The 19,201-nt window shown below is 40.0% G+C and overlaps 1 protein-coding gene across 4 annotated transcripts in view; it reads left to right on the top strand.

Annotated features, from left to right (window-relative positions):
• Nucleotides 1–19,201, top strand: part of SCG3 (secretogranin III) — a 31,134-nt gene that overhangs the window by 2,334 nt on the left and 9,599 nt on the right. For 2 of the 4 annotated variants that reach the window (XM_075100371.1, XM_075100370.1), the window contains exons 2-8: nt 4,251–4,303; nt 4,867–4,912; nt 5,007–5,222; nt 6,224–6,366; nt 7,482–7,643; nt 7,963–8,140; nt 10,074–10,190. In XM_075100371.1, coding sequence (XP_074956472.1) covers nt 4,251–4,303; nt 4,867–4,912; nt 5,007–5,222; nt 6,224–6,366; nt 7,482–7,643; nt 7,963–8,140; nt 10,074–10,190 — 915 coding nt within the window. Of the gene's footprint in view, nt 1–3,176; nt 3,549–4,250; nt 4,304–4,866; nt 4,913–5,006; nt 5,223–6,223; nt 6,367–7,481; nt 7,644–7,962; nt 8,141–10,073; nt 10,191–19,201 lie in introns of those variants that run through there. The other 2 variants (XM_075100374.1, XM_075100373.1) reach the window with 2 other exon arrangements.

Below are 19,201 nucleotides of genomic sequence, written 5' to 3'. Positions count from 1 at the left end.
TTGAATAAATGCTAAAATCTCAATAGCTTGACTTTTTTATTTATTTGTATTGTTTCTAGGGTCTTAAGTCCTTCTCTTCGCCTTAGGCAGTGTACAAATAAATGCTGAATGTAAAATGATTTGTAGAATACAAACCCTCAAGCTTGTGCATGATTAATTTCTCATACTTTTGATGATTGCAGTGAAATTGACAGGACTATTCATAGTGCACACGTGCAAAATACATGACTTACTGTCAGATGATGATAGATCTAAAGCATTGCATAAAGATCACCAGTGACTTTTCCAACATTATTTTTTTCTTTCAAGCACTAGAATATTTAGTATATCATTTAGCATAATATGAGATAAAGTAGAAAAAGCAAATCTACAGAATTAAGGAATGTCTACCATCTAGACATAAACTTGGCAAGGTGGGTTGTTGCATTGTTTGGGTTTTTTCTGCTTTCATGTACCTTCTCTTTTCATCAGCTAGATGAAAAACTTTGAAGTGTGGTTATAAAACAATTGTAAAAACAGCACAGAAACGCTGCATTTCAGTTATTTCTCTAGGCCGCCTATCAACTGCACTCACCACAATAAAAAACATTCTAATTGCCATTCCTGTAAGTTCTCCTTGGCATCTGATAACCGAGTAGTATTCTTTCTGGCTCATGAATCATCACTGGAAATAAATAGTTCTAGAATAGAAAATGGATTGATTGTGGATGAGCCAAAATAGAATCCAAAATAGAAGAGCTTATGCTCTTCACCGTATTTTCTCTGCGCTGGGAAGAGGAGTGTATAGTAGTAAATGATGTAAATGATGCCAAATGAAAACAGAGATGTAGCGAGAAACAAAGGCAGCACTTTCACCCAGCCATTTTCCTGTGATGATTAAGCATATTTTGTCATAATTAGCAGAGATTATTATCTGTCATGTCGTACAGATTTCCAGTGCTCTAGCAAGGAGTACTGGGCCAAATGTGCAAAACCAGAGCAGCTGTGCTCTGCACTTGCCAGTCACAGCAAGTGTCTGTGGGTGCACGGCCTCTGCATGAAGTCGTCATGAATGGGGAAATGGTTTGTGTCTGAAGTTTTAGGCTTCGCTTTCCTGGCATGTTTTTTGCTAACCATTTCAAGAACTAGAGCGGCCACTGCAGTCATACTCTCTTTTGATGACGGTGGGTTTTGAATTCTTTTCTCTCCTCACTCTCCGTCCCAGCCCCTACAGTGTCCTGCATCATGTCTTGTTAGAGAGGCTTGGCAAAGCAGGAGGTGATTTAGCACTAAGTAACAAACCGTATGAAATTGGGAAATAGTATAGAAAAGATTTCACATGAATAAAAACATTCATCACAAACAGAAGTATATCGTGTAAAATAAACACATTTGAGCCAGTTAGACATTATACAGACAAAGCCATATGTTGACATAGCCCATAAATGGCTGTATTTTTAACCAGCGACTTCTTTGCACTATCATCACCAATTAAAGTTCCCTTTCTGATCTCATTGCTCTACAGCTACCTTGATTTCAGCATATTTAAAATGCGTTTACTGCTTTTGTATCGCATGGTGACTTTGGTCTGAATGACTAAATGTGCAGGAAGTGTTCCAGGGGTGTAGAATAAGTATGGGGAAGGGTAAACGGAGAGAAAGTACACATTTTTTGAACACCAAGAACATTAGGTAGGTAATGAACTGTTGAATTAATACAAAACTGGGATAGGCTATCAAGCCGCATTGAAGAATTGATCTTTTCATTTTTCTATATCAGGAATATTCTGTAGTATATGCTAAGGATGGCAGGGGAAGAGGTTACTCTACACTTTCATGTGGAAGCTGCTTGCCTTCTGTGCTTCTGAAGTGAGGGAAGGTTCTGTTTAGTATAATAATTTTCCTTGTAGGTTACCAGGCAATGCATAAATAAGGCTATTTTGTTCTTACATACAACTATGCTCGAAAGGTTCTTATCCAAAATATCCTAAAATTCCTACCTCTGGTACAGGTCCAAGAATAGGAGCCCGGCTATAGGTAAAGATTCTGGGGTTATTAGTGTATTTCTGGAAGTTATTTTCATTGCTCTGGATCTGTGGGTCACAGGCGGCTTCATTTATGGAAGTGAGTCTGATGTAAACTAGAGCATCAGACTTTATCACTATTTCAACTAAATTATATGGAAAGGCTTGAGTGCTAAATACAGTGGTTGCTAACAGGAAAAAAAAAGAAATTGCCATTTTTTAGTGCTTATGGTCCAATTATGATTCAACTTTTTTGTGTTCTTCCCAGCTTATACCATAATAGTATTATACGTTGTTAAGAGATTGAACAGTTCCCGCGTTCCTGGTTTTCAGTTGCAAAAGTACCAACCAATCCCCTTTATCTCTACAAATATTTAGGCCTTTTTTTTAGCAGCTAGCAAGTATTGAGATTTCTAATGTTAACGTGTTTCCAGATGCCCCCTGCGTGTATGCATTTATGACTACAAAATGATGTCTTTTCTGAAGAAAAAACACTGCGATCTATCTGCCATTTTGGAAGCAGACCCTATAGTTCCAAAAAGAGCTACTGCTGTGATCTTTTGTTCTGCCATAAACCAGTGAAAATGTCTTCCCTGGGGCCCTTGGGATTTGTTGCTGTTCTGTGTCTGTGCGGGCTAAATTTTAATTTATGAAAATGTTCAGAATTGGCTTACATGCTTATTGTCATTTGTGCTACTGCTTTTTTTAATTTGAAATTTTAAAGAGCACGATGTGCTGTAATTAAACTTTTGATGTCCTCTCTTTGTAGTAAAAGGAATCATTGGCGACTATGCCTTTCCTGTGCAATTCGGCCCAGTGGAAAGGGCTGAGGGCGATCTAAATGATTCGTGGGCCTTCGCTGCAGGGCCGCATCTCGCTTTTACAGCTGAAAAAGCGTGCGCAGCCCAGCCCTTCCCAGCCGCCCTCAAACCGACGCCTTCCCCGCGGATGTGCGGTCGGGGCGGCACAGCCGCCCGCAGCCTGCTCCCTGAGCTTGCCTTGCCGTGCTGAGCCCCGAGCGAGGGCGGAGGCCGCCCCCGCGCCCCCGCGCCCCCGCGGCCGCTCTCTCCGAGGCGGCGGGGGCACCAGCGCTCGCCTTCCCCGGGAGCGGGCGGGGCGCGCCGGGGCTGCCGGGGCCGCGGGTGCGGAGCGGGGCGCGCATGCTCGGCCGGCCGCGGCCCTCCCCCGTCTCCTCCCCCGGTCCCGGGGCCGGCGGCGGGGACGGGTTCGACCATTTCTGCGGGCGCGGGGACGAGGGGCCGAGCCAGCGCCGTGGCGGCTTCACCCCGCGCCGCGGTCGGCTCCGCTCTGCGCCTTCAGCACCGCGGCGCTGGACAGCGCCCGCCGGGCAGCGCCTCCGCCGCGCTCAGCGCCGGCCGCGCTGGGTCCGCGCAGGGTCCCCCAGCAGCCACGCCGTCCCGGGGCCAGGCGCGCCCTCCGAGGGGGCTGGGCAGCAGCAGGATGTTTCTCAAGCTCGCGGTCGTGGTGCAGGTGCTGTCGCTGCTGGCGAGCCGGGCGCATGGTTTCCCGAAACCCGGGGGCAAAGGTAGGCACCTTCGTTGACACGTTGTCTCCATTTTTCTCCCAGGTGGGGAAAGTTTTGCAGAGCGTAGATCGAGGAAAGTAAAAACTTTCCTTCCACTCGGCTAAAAGCAATTAGATCCTACAGCAAAAATCTTCCTGGCGCAAGACCCCGGATTGCTGTAGTTGAAGTGTAACATTGAAGTGGAGAGATAGGTGCTGGTAGAGGGAAAAGCTCTGAATTTTTTCAGACTTTTCCAAGCAATTTTTTCATCAATTCTGCAGCAGTTTCTGGACAAGTGTCTCTCTCACTCCCTGTCTTCCCTGCTATTGTGGATGTAAGAGATTTTTAATCTCTTGGTTGTGCCAATCCGATTATTGCTATTTTAGTCAATCTGTTACAGCATATTTTTCCCAATTTGTTTATAAGTTTTCTCATCAGAAAGGGGTTACTGAGACTACATCTGTATTTCTAGTACATCTTTTGCAGAACATCTCCTTCTGCCCCAAACAATCATGCTTTGTTTGAATGTCTGACTTTTTTTTGTTGTATTCTCATTCTTCTAAGAACACTGATTTTTTTTTCACCAGAACTAGCAGTTGGCATCATATTTAAGACACCATGTTTTATGGGAGAAAACTATAAATTAACAAAAAAATGTACCGCCTCTTTGTAGTCGCGTGCATCATATAACTGAGTATATACGTGTGTGTTTGTTTATTCTAGATAAAGCTATACACAACAGACAATTAAGTGTAGAAAGACCTTTGGAGGAACAGGTAAGTGAAATAGAAAATATTTCCAGTGTTTTTTGGTTTTGGTATTCTCGTAATATTTTGAGGCTTCAGGTACCATATCCATGAATATCCTAAGGGCTTAACAAATGAGTATAAAATATATTTGTCAGTAAAGTAAATACTGATGGGGTTGGGTACAAAATAGGGTTTCAATAATTTTTAAGAACTGGTATATGGAGTTTTACTGTCCAGCATTCCAAAACCAGGTCGTTAGCTCCAACAGCTCACAGATGCATTGACATCCTACGGGAATGTAGCAGGAGCTTGGACTGAAGAAGGAAAATATAACTGGCATTTATCTTAAAATGGAAAGTCTATTGCAGCTTCTCATAATGTCTGATTCTGATCAGAGGATGCGGTGGTAGCAACAGAGTGCTAAGCGCTTTATCACGTTCTCCTTATGAAGGCAAACTTCTTACTAAGAGTGAAGATCAGGCATTGAGGCTTCTGCTGATATTGATAAATTAAGAGATCCCACATTTTAGTGTATTTATTCCCACTGCCTGTTTGTTGTTTTGGTTGTTCATTTTATTTTTGTATATCAGATTGCTGAAGCTGAGGCAGACAAGAACAGGAAAATAGCTCCCACAGGTAAAACATCTTTCCTGGTTTTATAGCAATATTCATAATGGTATTCAAATAGGTATAAGATGTTTTGTCATGTGTGCATTGATATATTTTCCAGAAAATAAACCAGAGTTCAGGAATTATTCCTTTGTTGATGACCTGAACCTGCTAAAATCAGTAGCAGAAAGAGAGAGGAATGAAAAGGAGAGGGAGTCAATTAGAAGCTCTTTGTATGAACAGCAACTGGCCATTGATGATGCAGACTCCACCAAGAACCGCAGGCTTGTGGATGACTATGACTCCACTAAAAGTGGACTGGATTATAAATTCCAAGGTATTCTGTAATAATCTTTCAGGGGCTTTTAGGTTAGAGTTCTCTAGCAGACTGCTTGCAACCATGAATGTTGTACTCAACACTAAACATGAGCTCTATTTGTTACTGGAGTGCAATTTTGATTATTTCCATTGTAGAAGCTTGTCATGTTGCAATTAAGTTTTGAAACACAATACAAAAGAATTGCTATTTATTTTCATGGTCTTCTTCTGTGGAGGAAAATCCAACTGTGTAATTTGCATTATGTTTTTTAGCAATTTAGATTTGATGGAGGGAAAATGGGACCTATTTTTAAATTAGAATATATTTATTCTTGTTTGAAAGGACAAAGCACTTTTATATAGAGCTAAATCACATATATTTGTTCCAAATGTTACGTGCAATGTTAGACAATTCTCCTCATCACAAAGCTGAAAGAAGTTCCTGAAGGCCAAAGAATACTTGCCTTTACTACAGGAGTAGTTAATTGACTTGCATTTTAAGTGAGCCCTCTGAGAGTTGAGAGCAGGATTTAGCTCAGGATATTTTTAATTATATCAAAATATGCTGATCACAGACTAAAGCTTACTTATATTCACTTTCCCATTGGTCACAATATTATTTGCCATAAGTAATTATTACATAATTAAAACTTCAGTTGCTGGAATCCAAACAAGAAGACAGTATGCTGTTTTTCACGATCTGTTTTGATCTAAGTAGCCATACAATTTTTTTCTATAAACAGGAGAGTATACTCCTGACATTGATCTCTGCTCTTTCAAAAGAGCCGGTCAGAAAGACATATTTCAGATGTAGAAAATAGACACGAAGAACTTTTCATTGGGACTGATGTAATGGATTCCAAAATGTGTATCAAAGTATACTCCTAATGTATCTGAAAAGTATAGCTTTGTTCTGAAGACAAAAAGATGTAGGCAGATACTTTTTACAAGATATCTAATCTAAATGAGTTAGGACAGTCAGCACACAGTTAAACTGTAGTTAAACTGTAATCCTTTTAGATGATCCAGATGGCCTCCATCAATTAGATGGCACTCCTTTGACTGCTGAAGACATTGTTCAAAAAATTGCTGCAAGAATTTATGAGGAAAATGACAGAGGAGTGTTTGACAAGATCGTTTCGAAACTTCTAAATCTGGGGCTAGTAAGTATCTTGTTAATACTTCATTTAGCTCTTCTGTGGGTTGGTTTAACACTTTTTTAAAAAACAATTTGGATGAACACTGTGTCCAGCTAATAATGCTGACTTGAGTGAAAATGAATGGGATTCAGACTCCAGGCAAGCTTCTTGACTCATTTGGGCACAATGGTTTAGTTCTGCAATAATGTTCCTGTGATGGCTTTGCAACAAATAGGCCAAACTGCAGAATGTTTTTGATGTGGAAAAAGCATTCACTGATTGTACTCCTTCCCTCTGCTGTCTGCCCTCATTTTTCCTTTAATTTCTCTTCTGATTCTCCTTGAGTTCTTTTGTATTATCGATTTCTTTTGGATGTTTATGGAGAAAGGTCTGAGCTCATTCCTATCCACCTACTAATTATTGTCATCAGCGGGCATGTAACGATGCTGGTTAGCTGAGGATGCATTTCTCATTGTTCCTGATTTTTAGCAAGACTGGGTTTGTGTCTGACCTCTGGATGTCTCAATGGTTTTAGACATTGCAATAGGGGAATCTTTGTATTTTAAAATACTAACCTGATCTTTTCTTCACTAGATTTTGCAATTAGCTATTGCATGATGAATCCCACTGATTACAAAGGGGAGCTGTGGGACAGCTGCAGGGTAGAGTTCTCATTCAAGTGACAGTTGTTACGAAGCAAAGAGAAAACATTTTGGTGATGCTGTAGAAAGCTATTTGCTTTTTCCCTTTCTGTATTACTGTATTCTGTTGTAGTTATTCAACTGTACGTAGGTAAGTTGCAGAACATATAGAAATATATATAAACACACATACAGATACACACATATAGGTATATCGCACTTGCAGCTCCATCTTTCAAGCTGGACTCCATTGTGTTAAGCCCTATATGGGTTTGTTTTCCTATCCGAGGCTATATGTGTGTGGGGGTGGGTTTTTTACTATATGTATGCAAGTATACACACACGCATCAGTGAAGGTATTACACCTAATTTGGCTGTGCTCAGCTTTGAAGCAAACATACTTGAAACAACCTATTTACAAAGTTCAGGTTTCACATTGACGTTTGATCTGGGAAAAACACAGTATTGTATAAGCATTCTGCACAAATATTTTAACAGATCACAGAGAGTCAGGCCTATACCCTGGAAGATGAAGTGGCAGAGGTTTTACAGCAGCTAATTGCAAATGAAGCAAAGGATCGTGAGAAGGAGTCTGAAGATTTTGATTACCCTCCAAGTAGAGCAGACAGTGATACAACAGAAAAGCAACAGGAAAGAATGGTAATTTCTTAGCTAATCATTTTGACCCACTTGCCAGTCGGTACAAGCAGACCAATACACTGCTTTGCTTCAGAGAATAATTAGTTCAATCTGGAAACTAAAGGTGTTCTTAAAGAAATTCCATCAGATAGAAGAATGAATCGTGAGTTAGAGGTTTAAGGCAGATGCCAAATTGAAAAAACTTTCAGAAATAGTATAGTCTTCACCTCATAATTAGGAAAATGTTGGCATAAGATTTTGATGCTATTTATTGCTCTATTAACTCTATCACCAAAAGCAATGTGCTTATATATATTATTTTTTTATGTCTTTTGTGGAGACACCAAGCAAAGCTGATCAGGATAGTTTCATTAATGGAGAAACTGATGATACTCTGGATAACACATGGTCATCATCTAATATCTTGGAAAGAAGAAATGAGCTGCCTTCCGAAGATAATTTTGAAGACCTCCAATATTTTCCAAACTTTTATGCACTATTAAAAAGTCTTAACTCAGGTGAGCTCATCATGAGTTTACAGGAATATTTAGGAAAAAAATAGAAAATTAAGATTCTCTCTGGTTTTTTCCTACTCCTTTCCCTTCCCTTCCCCACAGCTTCCCTAGCTGCAAGAGACCATGTACTTTAAAAATGTTCTCTAAGATTCATGGTAGAAACTAATTTGATTAGTGAGTATGGCAAAACAGTGGGAGGAGCAGCACTCAAAACTGCAAATTGTGTGACCTAGGTATGCCTTCCCATCTTGTGCTGTATGATTTGGGAGTCCCGAATTCTCTTCATTCCTGTAAGGGCATGATGAAAAACTGGCAAGTTGTTTTCTCCAGAGATCTTTCCAGTAACATCCGTGTCTTCTAAGCCAACAGAGATAAGAATAAGCCACAGTAGAATCCTCACAGTGATGGTACCAGTAAATGAGTCTGAGCCTCCCAGCCTTTTCACAAACCACAGATTTGCTGTTTATTGCAATGACAGCTCTGCACATCTCTTCCTATTCCGGTGCTAGACATCATTGCCTTCCAGTTATTGCAGACAAGATTGTGGCACCTTGCCACAGCCCCTTTGTCAGCATGCTCTACTACACACCCACTCTCACCCTCTGCAGCCAGCATATCTTCAGCTCTCTCCAGCAGTCAGCAACAACTTATTCTGTAGAATCCTTGTCCTGCAGGAGCCTTAATCTTGCTTCAAACTGTCCTTATAAACACCTGAGTGGAGAACTAGAATGAAAAACCTGAGGGCATATTTTGCTCAAGTCCAATCTACAAACTTCATATTCTTCTTCCTGTTTTTTTCATTTTCCCATTGTAGTTTTGCATGCTAGTTCTCCTTTTTCTACTCACAAAGCAGAAAGGGATGTTGGGTTTAGCAGGGTATCAAGCAAATAGAACCCAGTCCCACTGGGTGCACATCTCTGCCTTGTCTCCTGCTTTATGCTGTTCACCTGCCAGCTTGTATCAAGCTGGAGGAGAGGGGATTCAGTCGCATCCTACAGACGTGTGTTAAATTGCAGACAGCAATAAAAGACCTGTTCAGTAGCTTTCCAAAGGGTCTGGGCCTCTGCCACGGCTGGGAGTATGTTTCTGACTGTCCTTGTCTGACAGTGCCCCTGGCTCTGTTGGGTGCTTCAGTGACAACCTGGGGTGCGGGAAGAGCTTGTGTAACTGTGTGATGGGGGAGTTTCATGCTGCTAATGCAGAGTATAATGCAGAATATAATAGCAGTAATATTGTTCAGCAGATAAACACAGTGGAAAAAGAAAGCTAAGAAGCAGTGATCGTGAAGATAGTCAGAGAGACATATGGGCAAGGAAGATAGATTTTTATAATGAAAAATCATTGTTTGTATCCTATTCTGGAGTCACGATCCTCCCAACCACATAATATTGTGTTTTCCTGGTACCTGAGTCATGGTCTTGTGCATGGTAACAATCTCATTTGAGAACTTTATATTTTTGTCATTGAAACCATGGATCTTGTAGAAGAAAGGATCTCTGAGCTATCTTCCTCATACAGAGCCAGACTGGTCTACTAAGTAGTTCACAGACAAATAAAAGACAGAGACTGTAGAAAACTGCCCATATCTGGCCCCTGACCAGCAATTTGAACTCTGTCGAGTCACTTCATCTCTGTGTTTAGCATTCTCATCTGTAACATGGAATGAATACCATTTGCCTTCCATAACCCAGACCTTCAAGACAAGAATCTATAAAGAAGAACCAAACCCTGAAGTTTTAAAGTATATTGAGCTGTACTTTGCAGGAGCAGTTTAAAGGGAAGCATATATAGAGTTCTCTCTGCTAATCTAACACAGTATTTTCTTTTCAGTGAGTAGGTAATTTTTTATGCATGAAGTTTGTGCAGAGTTTGCAGAACTGAGTTTTTCTGAGTTACCTGAAGTCTTTGACTACTTTTGCTTTATCCCCTCACACAGAGACGGAGGCAAAAGAGAAAGAGACCTTGATAACTATCATGAAAACCCTGATTGATTTTGTGAAGATGATGGTTAAATATGGAACAATCACGCCAGAAGAAGGAGTTTCCTATCTGGGTGAGAGTACATACTTTATGCAGCCGTGTTATTAATGTTAAGTTCTTACTCTACCAACAGTGATAATTATATTCTCTTCTTCCTTGCTCTTACAAGTCCTGTTTCAAACTTGTTCATCAAAATGTTAAAGCTGTACTTCTAAATGGTTGATCATTCATTATAGCAAGGTTGAATTCCATACTGCTTTAGTATTTCCATCTAATGAAGGAAGGGTTATTTATCAGCTGTATTTAGAGGATTATTCCACTTTCACACCTGTGAAGCGCACTTGATTTCAATGGCTTGATGTCAGGCTTTATCAGTATTTTGCTCAGTATATTGGGGTGGATAGGATACCTGCATTTTCCAGAAAGAATGCAGCACTTCAGCACTTTTAATCTGTCATCTCTGTGGGACCTAATGCTATGGTCTTCTACCAAGTAAAACTCCTTCCATCTATGGAAAGTGTTACATCTTGGCACAGGAGTAGTTTTTGAAGCACTTTTTCCTGGATCCATTTGATAGTCTGTGGCTATGCAGATTTTGTAAAATCATTATAATTTCATGAAGAGGGATTTTTGGAAAAGCCTGGTTTTGGTTTTCTGTTTTGTTTTGTTTTCTCACACACCTCTCCTGGCTTTTACAAACTCTTTTGTATTAACTCTTGATAGCCTTTCTAGTTAAACAAGCAAAGCTACAGAAGAAGGACTTATCTGTATAAGCTCTGCACAACCCTTTCATTTTTCTGAAGAATTCCTGGTCTGGGTTAGCCTGAAAAGTTTTTGTTAACCTCAGGGCAATTTCTCAGCTTCATAAATCAGCCTGTCACAGAGATAGGACTGGCAATGATCTTTCATGACTTCTGTTGGCATGTTTGATATGGGCCATTGCAGATACATGATTGATTGATGCAACTGTAACTGTATGGATTGATTATCAATTACTTGGCTACAAAAAATGCAGTGGATCATGATACACATTCAGTGCATGATTGCACCTCCTTTCTAAATAATTCATTATATCTCTGACCAAGATTATCCCTTTTTTTTCTGTGAGAAGTCCTTAAATTTTGGAATATTGGGACAAGTTATGCTACAGTTCAGCTCTTTATTTCTCTGGCTGCCTGTGCATTTAAAGATGCACAAAAAGAAATGCTTGATTACAAGCACAGTGGTTTCACTGTCATTCTACAAATGAAGATAATATGCTTGAGCAGATATTGCCCTCACTGATAGTGTTGTGCCAAAATTTAATAGGCTAAATTCATCCCTGACGCAAGACCACTCAGATAATGGAATTACACTAGGGATGCATTTTTCCTGCTAAAATTCAGGGCAGTTGTTCACATTGGCTTCACTTTGAGTAAATAAATACTGTAACCCTGGAAACAAATTGCCATGATGACATAGTACAGAGGGCAGGGATTAGGTTAAGAGTTTCAGAGGTCTGATTTAGTCTGGATTTAAAGCAAGACTATCAACTGATGTATCCAGACTCTGCCTTGGAAATGAGTGATTTATGCAGAGATGGATTTTGTACTCCATCAAAGAAACTTACTGTAGTGGAAAAAGCTTTCTCATAGGTCTCAAGTTGCTTCTGTGGTATTCTTTTTTTAGACTCGCTGTTGAGAAATTACTTTAAAGCTGACCTTCATTTATTGAGTTAATATTCTCAAATATTCAAGAACAGCAAGCACAGGAGGATCTTAGCTTCTTGCAGTATCCATAGGCATGGAAGCAGTTTTATTGCCACCCTTATTTATCTAAAAGTTACAACACAACATACCCAGTAATACTTGCATAGGTACTGTGTTTCTTGGTGCAGTTTGGGTTAGGGGATTGATGCCCAGCTGTGTTTATTTATAGCAGATAATGGAATTAGTATGAATGTCTGTCAGAGAGAAGAAGCAATTAAAAAAATAGGCAGCTTTTAATTGTTCCCTCAAACTGAAATCAGTGAGCAGATCCCATGCTAGTTGTGTTTTATTACAGTAGGAAACTGCCTAAATTACTCTTCCCCACTCTGTGGCTGAAGCCATGCATAAGCTATGTCCCTAAATTATACATTCAAAATAATAAATCAATTGCCGAATCAAGTAACAAGTTTTCGTGCCGCTCACATGGATGCAGAGACAGTGAATTTGAATGCATATACCAGTAACAGCTGGTTTGGGATTTGGAAACCACAGCATTATGTCATCATCATTGTATCTTACTCTAGGGGAAAGTATCTTGCAGCTGCACTGAATGATGTTACTGGGTTTAGCTTTAAGTTACAAAGGATCTAACTGCAGTGTGGTGCAAGCAAAACAGACATGTACTGCCATGGTGGAGATTCCCCCTGCTAGCCCTTCTATCAGAGCCATCTATCACAGATTAAGGAAAAGCTTCACCTACACCGCACAAAGAAGAGGAATTTTTTTGCGTGCTGAGTGACTTTTCCTGCATATCTAGCTAATTTTAAAATGAAAGCATATCAGTCCATTACCATCCTGGTAAAGCTCTATTTATAGTAATTATGTGAAGTAAACTATAATTTTGTAATACATTTATTTTAATAATATTTTTGTCAGCTTAGAAGCAGGAACAAATGGTTTCTGCCAGTTTGTTTGGATACATTTGTAAATCATCTCCCACTAATGACAGCAAAATAATGAATGATTTTTAGAATCGTTCTAGGAAACATTTGTAATTAGAGCTTAGTGGACCATAACAAAAATAGCGCTTTTCAGAGATGATACACAAATTCTTAAGAGGCACTGGAGTGTATGTATGAATTCTTTTTACACAGTACATTGATTATATTCTTCTGCTGTACCCTGCTTACAAGTGTAGATTTGTAGCAAATTTATCCATTGCCACCCCAACCAAATGAAAGTTGTGTAATCTAACAAACTATTACCCTAGAAATGTAAATTAGTTATGTGCACATTGTATTCTTGTGTGGAGTTCTCATATATTGACTAGTACATGTAAGACAAACTTTTGCCATCAGTACTTCCTGTCTCACAGTTATATAGATGCTTCACCATGATACTGTGTATGATAATGTGTATTTTATCTCATCTTATGACTGAGGTTGGTCATTTTGAGTTTTTAAATCAGGGCTTCTGTACCTTTCACAACTGAACAACACTGAAGAAGAGAAAGAGGCAAAGGAGTGGGAAGAAAATTAAGTTTAAACTTTGCGTTTTCTGAGGGGGATCCCACTTTTCATCTCCTTGTACTAGAGCATACTGGAGCCACGGTGTACAACACAAAGCCCACAGCAGACTGGCTAGGGAGCAAACGCCGCTTTAGTTAGGAGGGAAATAGAGAAGTTGCTCCAGCTCATCAGTATGCAGTATTGAGTCACAGCTGTCTCCTTCCATAGACCAAACCAAAGCCACCTCTCACACCGCCTCCCTTTGGCTCTGACTCACCGTCAGAATCCACACTCCCCCCGTGACTGAGTAGGAGATTGTGTTGGTTAGAAATGGGCATAAGCAGATGTCTCTGCTTACCTCTTCTACCCCCTCATCATTCGTTCTCCATGGACAATTGGAAAGAAGACAAAACTGCAAGACACACTAGGAATAGGGAGATGGATGGGTCATTGGTGAGCTATTGCTAAGGTATACATACACTTATTAATTTGGTCCTTTCCTAAAGGTACTGTTGGGATATTGTTTTATTATAACATTCTCTTTTAGTCAGACTGAGGCTGCATGGAAAAAAATCCAGAGGAAACAGAAAAGGCATAAAGTCCCCCATGTTGATTTTTAACATGCCCCTGCCTGTCCATGCTAAGGAATATGGAATAGCTGTTCTGCTTCTCGCATTCACGCTTGGTACCCTGAACAGCTCCACTTCTGAAGAACGCAGAGCTCTGCAATTTACCTAGCGTAGGCCAGTGCGTAGTAGACGCAATCTGGCCTTTTCATGCGAGAGGAGGGCTCGTTTGAATACTGTGACTAATCCCTGAAGTTCTCATCAGCACAGATGCTGCAGGCCAAAGGTCTGATCCTGATATTTGTTTAGTTAGGCAAGAACAGGCACAGAGCCAAGAGTGAGAGGCAAAGAGCAGATCACAGCACAGACTGGTATCATCTTTCCCTACTCACAGTCTCCAGAAGCAGATGCTCCCTCATGCAGACTGTGATGTGAAAGGGGTGAGGGAAGGTGTGGCTAAACCAGTGCCAGAGGCTGCAAGTGTTGTGTGGACCTTTTGTTCTTTCCTTCATTTTGACATGGGAGATGAAGGGCACTGGCAGTATTTCATTCAGGGACTGTTCATGTATACTGCCTTGTTGGTTTTTTTTTAATGTCCTTTTTTTCAAAGGGCTCTTTGTTGCTACTGTAGGTTTTCTTCATAAGCGTTAAAACCTTTAATCAATTTTCCCTATCTGAATTTCCCTTTGATTTTCTTTGCCCAATATTACTTTATCAAATGACTGATGCATACAGCTGACAGTGGGAGTTATTTAATTTCAGGCAACTCTCTTTTCTCTGCTGTTTATTTTGTGTCTGATGAACTAAGGTGACACAGATGCCAGTATACTGTACTGTTCTTAGGAAGATTACAGACTCTCACATATCTGAAAAGCAGAAATCAGGGGCACCTCAGATGGGGGCAGTGGGCCAAATACTGAGGAGCAGCAGTGATGGTGTAAAGAGTATATATGAATAGTTAAACCCCAGATGAATTTGCATGGAGGTATGATAAAAGGATGCGGGGACAGAGTGCGCAGAAGTCCCAGGCAAGACTGGAGTCTAGGAAGTGCGTCGATCACAGACCCCACTGCAACTTTATAGCTTTTCTTTCTGTAGCCTCATCCCATGCCTCATCCATGCTAATTTTGCATTTGCATAAATACGTGAATTGTTTTTTGTCCCCACTGCTTAGACCTTATTTTCTATTTTCCCCTATTCAGACTCTCACTGCATAAAAAAAAAAATAAAATGGGTAGCTATGGTGTGAAAAGTCTATGACAGCTAACTGCACAGTTTTAAAAAAAAGAACCATTACACACGACAGTAAAATGGGCATCACCTGAGGGGGGCAATATGTGTGAGAGCATAGTATTTCCAGTATCCAGAGGATCTAAATTTTCTCAGATGTCTTTTTGGGAGAGGTCCAGTAGTTTTTCCCACCACATTACATGACTATCATATCATGTCTACAAGAACCAAAATGAATATATTACAGTTCATTCCTTTGCTTATTGCTATCTACCCTCCGAATTTGCAGTTACTTCTTGTAAATACATTGCCTCTTCTTCTGTTTCCCTTCACTGCCTCCTCAATGCTTTCCCAACTGGATACTTTTTAAGAAATCTCCATCTCCTCGTAGTGTCTCTTTTGACAAGTATATTGCTTAGTTCCTGAAAATCTAGGTTTTGTATCCTAACAAGTGGTTTTAGTTTCCAAAGAAAGGAGGGCAATGCTTTCATTTTTCTCACTGTATTTAATAGCTGCATAAAAAACCCCTTACTTTCTGAATTCAGTATCTCTCTGTTGACAGCTGAGCACTGAGACCATAAGTTATGATATGAGATGATGATGTGGGTGCGGGGTAAAGAGGGTGTCACTGAACTTACAAAACTAAGCTCCATCCCACTCCTACAGTAGAGGCGGCTGTTTGCTGCTTCAGTCCAAACTGTCATGCTTATAAAATGCATGCTATCAAAATACTTAAAATGTGCGCACAGGCCATGTAACAGCCTCAGGATGGGAAAGGATTAGGAAAAGAAATGCCTGTAGTATATTGAAAGGATACTGAGAAATAGTCCATGAAGTAGGGAATTTAATAAGGACAATAAAGGAGACTTAGTCAGAGCTTTGTTCACCTTAAAGCACATCTATTTAATTATGGTTTACTTTTTGAGTTGCTTTTAATCTGATTGCCAAGCGACACTGCTGCTGTTTTATTTCAAATCACCCTGACCATCTTGCCTGTAATCCATTCTCAAGTGATGCCACTACCTGGCGTTTGTCACCTGACACGTCATTCTGCATGGCAGCATTAGGCTTCAGACACATCATTATGACAAAACAATCAAACAAGGAGTTTCAAAAATAAAATGCCATATCTTGACATGTAAGGCAGGGAGTTGGAAAGGAACAGGAGATTTGCAAGACTGAGACCCATCTGTAATTCCACAGTGGAGGGATTTCTCTTGTTCATCGCAGTTTAAGCAGTTTATGTGACATATGCATGACACGTATATGAGTAGACTAAAGGTCAAACTCTGCTTTTGGCTACGTTGGTGAAAATCCAGTGAATACTGACAGTTCTTGGACCTGCACTCATGTAAGCTAAAAGGAGGGTTTGGCCACAGAATTAATGAGGTATGCTATTCTGCACGGAATAGTTACAAGCAAACGCTGAGATGTCCTGAGTTTTGTCAAAGATGGAAAAAGGCCTTACAAGCTCTTAAGGATCATCTGCTGCAGGACACAGAAGAGCCCTGGGAGAACTGTGCTTTTTTAATACCTGAAATATGTGCATCTCATACAAGCAGTCATCAGCACAAAGCTTTCTGGCTGAAGCTGCAGTAGTGTATGAACTCATTAAGTAAACTCATTTTTTAGCTATTGTTAAGATTGATTTCAGGTACCATGATCTTTTTCTCCTTTAATAAACACAGCCTTTCTATGCTGTATGAAAACAGAGCAGCAAAGCAGGTCTTTCTGCAGAAATTTAATGACATGAAAAATCAGCTTCAGTCAATTTGACGAGGATAGAATGTGAAACTGCCTCCCGGGTACAAGACAATTATGCAGATGAAAAAACCCTTTGCAGGAAAAATTGCAAGAAAACACTGTGAATCTGTCTATCTGTCCATTTCAGGCTTCCATTACCAATTCCGTTAAATAGTCAGATGGGTGCATTAGTTTCTGCCTCTCTAATAACAACAAAGTAATTTAATTTGTAGTATTTTTTCACATAGTACCTTTTCCCATGGATTTAAAGGGTGTTACAGCAGTGCCTTCTCCCGGAGTAAAGATAAGCATTCTGCTTTTGTGCAATTCAGATTTTTGAATGCCCAATGCAAAGGACTTCACAGTTTCAAAAGTGCTTTGAATTTGCGTTTTCAGATGCAATTAATAGGATCTATCAGTGTGTAGCACCTGTAGAAACGGGGCCTAGGACGTCTCAGAATTCCTACTCAAAATAGGAGCCCTCCTACAGCAAGAATGCTTCAGTGAGTCATCCCACATCAAAGAGCAAGTTAGAAAGTGAGGCAAGGCAGAAACCAGATCTCTGACTCCTGGTGTCTGGTTTGAGTGATGAGATTATACCGCTCTGCGGAAAGCCAGCCGCCAGAGGAGTGACCTATTTTACCAACGTAGGTCACTTCCATTAGCTCAGTAGTTATTGTTCCGTTGTTTTAATTAGTGCCATTTCAAATAAGTGGCCAGCTCTGTGGAAAGGTCAGTACCTTTCTGAACTCTTCCTCTGTAAAAATGACGTTGCTAGGGAAACGATACCGGCAAAGTAATTCTTGTTAGACCTCCAAATACGACATGCAGTTGCTTAGCTGCTGGCCAGGCCCATCTCAGTTGAGAAGATGACTCACTCCATCAATGTAACTCAGAGCAAACATTGTTCAGTCCTGGCCTAGCCACATATGACAAGTACAAACATGTTTTGAAACAATACCAGCTGTTAAATACATTAGTTCTGAAGAGGAAAAAAGGGCAATAAATCCTGTTTAAGGAGAACTGGGCTTCTCTGGTAACGTTGTCTTTATGTAGGTACACCAGATAATCCCCATAAACCTGAACATAGTTGACCTCTCCCTGTCATGCAGAAAATACAGCTGCTTATGAAATCTTGAGATTCATGTTAACGTGTCATCCAGCTAGCAAGGTAGGGTCAATATTTCTGCTGTAAAATGTAGCCCTTATTAAAAAGGTGGTCATATAAACTTGTTCGTATCTTTCCTGACACAACAGAGGTTTGAAAATGGACTATAGTTGGTACCCTATTCAGTCTGGCTTTAGTGGCAAAGCTTGGATCTTTAGTGGTCAATATTGCCATATTATACTTAATATACGGATGTAGCTGTTCAATGCATATGACTGGAAAAAAAATGCACATTACCATGTTACTGTTCTTGAAAAAGTAGTAATAAATACTGTTTATTACTCATATACTGAACTCAAATGAAATCATTAGCCAAATCAGAATACTCGGAGAAACTATAGAATTCCTGATGGGATTTATAGAAGTAACTGAATATGGAGGAATATAAATCCTATTACCTTCAGTAGCACATGCTGTATGTGGGTAAGTGTACAACTTTTAAACACTACAGTCTATCAACGTAACAAAAACATTTGGAAATATTATCAGTGTGCAGACATTTAAAGCTAAAGATGTCTAAGAGGGTTATAAACCTGTCTTGCGATGGAGTCTTTTTGTCTTCTGCTGATACAAGCTAACTGCAGCAGTGCCCAAATGCAGACACTTAAGACAACATGAAGGGCACTTATGAATCAATGCACTTACATATGTGTGGCATTTTAAACATTTAAATACTCCTATTTATTTTAAAATACTATGTTTACGCGTAAAATTAAGCCTAATTTAGTAGATTTTTCTGGATTAAGGTCTAAAATCAGTGATATTTTTGCATTTGCATGAATTAGCGAAGGAGAATAATCTATTCACTTGAATTTACAAAGGGTTTTAAAGTTCTCAGCTGTATAATCTTATCCTAAAAACTGTGCTTCTTGCAACAGAGAAATCGTTATATTCCTGCTAGAATACCACTATGGTACTGATTGAGGATAAAAAATAGTATCTTAAGCTCATCTGAAAGGAATGTGTACAGTCCTTTCAATAAGCTTTGGATCAAGTGATTAGTGAGGCATCAATACCACCACTATAATTCTAGCTTGTTTTTTCTTCATCTGTATGTCCGATGCAGCTTGTAACCCAGGCCAGACCTGTTTAGTTTAGGGCATATGGCAAGGTCAGAAATCACATTAAAAGGATATGTACCAACTGAAAATAGTTTTCACAAAAAAGCACTAATGTGGTAT

The sequence above is a fragment of the Phalacrocorax aristotelis genome, chromosome 7 (assembly GCF_949628215.1).
Source record: "Phalacrocorax aristotelis chromosome 7, bGulAri2.1, whole genome shotgun sequence".
Lineage (NCBI taxonomy): Eukaryota > Metazoa > Chordata > Aves > Suliformes > Phalacrocoracidae > Phalacrocorax > Phalacrocorax aristotelis.
This window is presented reverse-complemented; position numbering and strand designations above follow the sequence as displayed.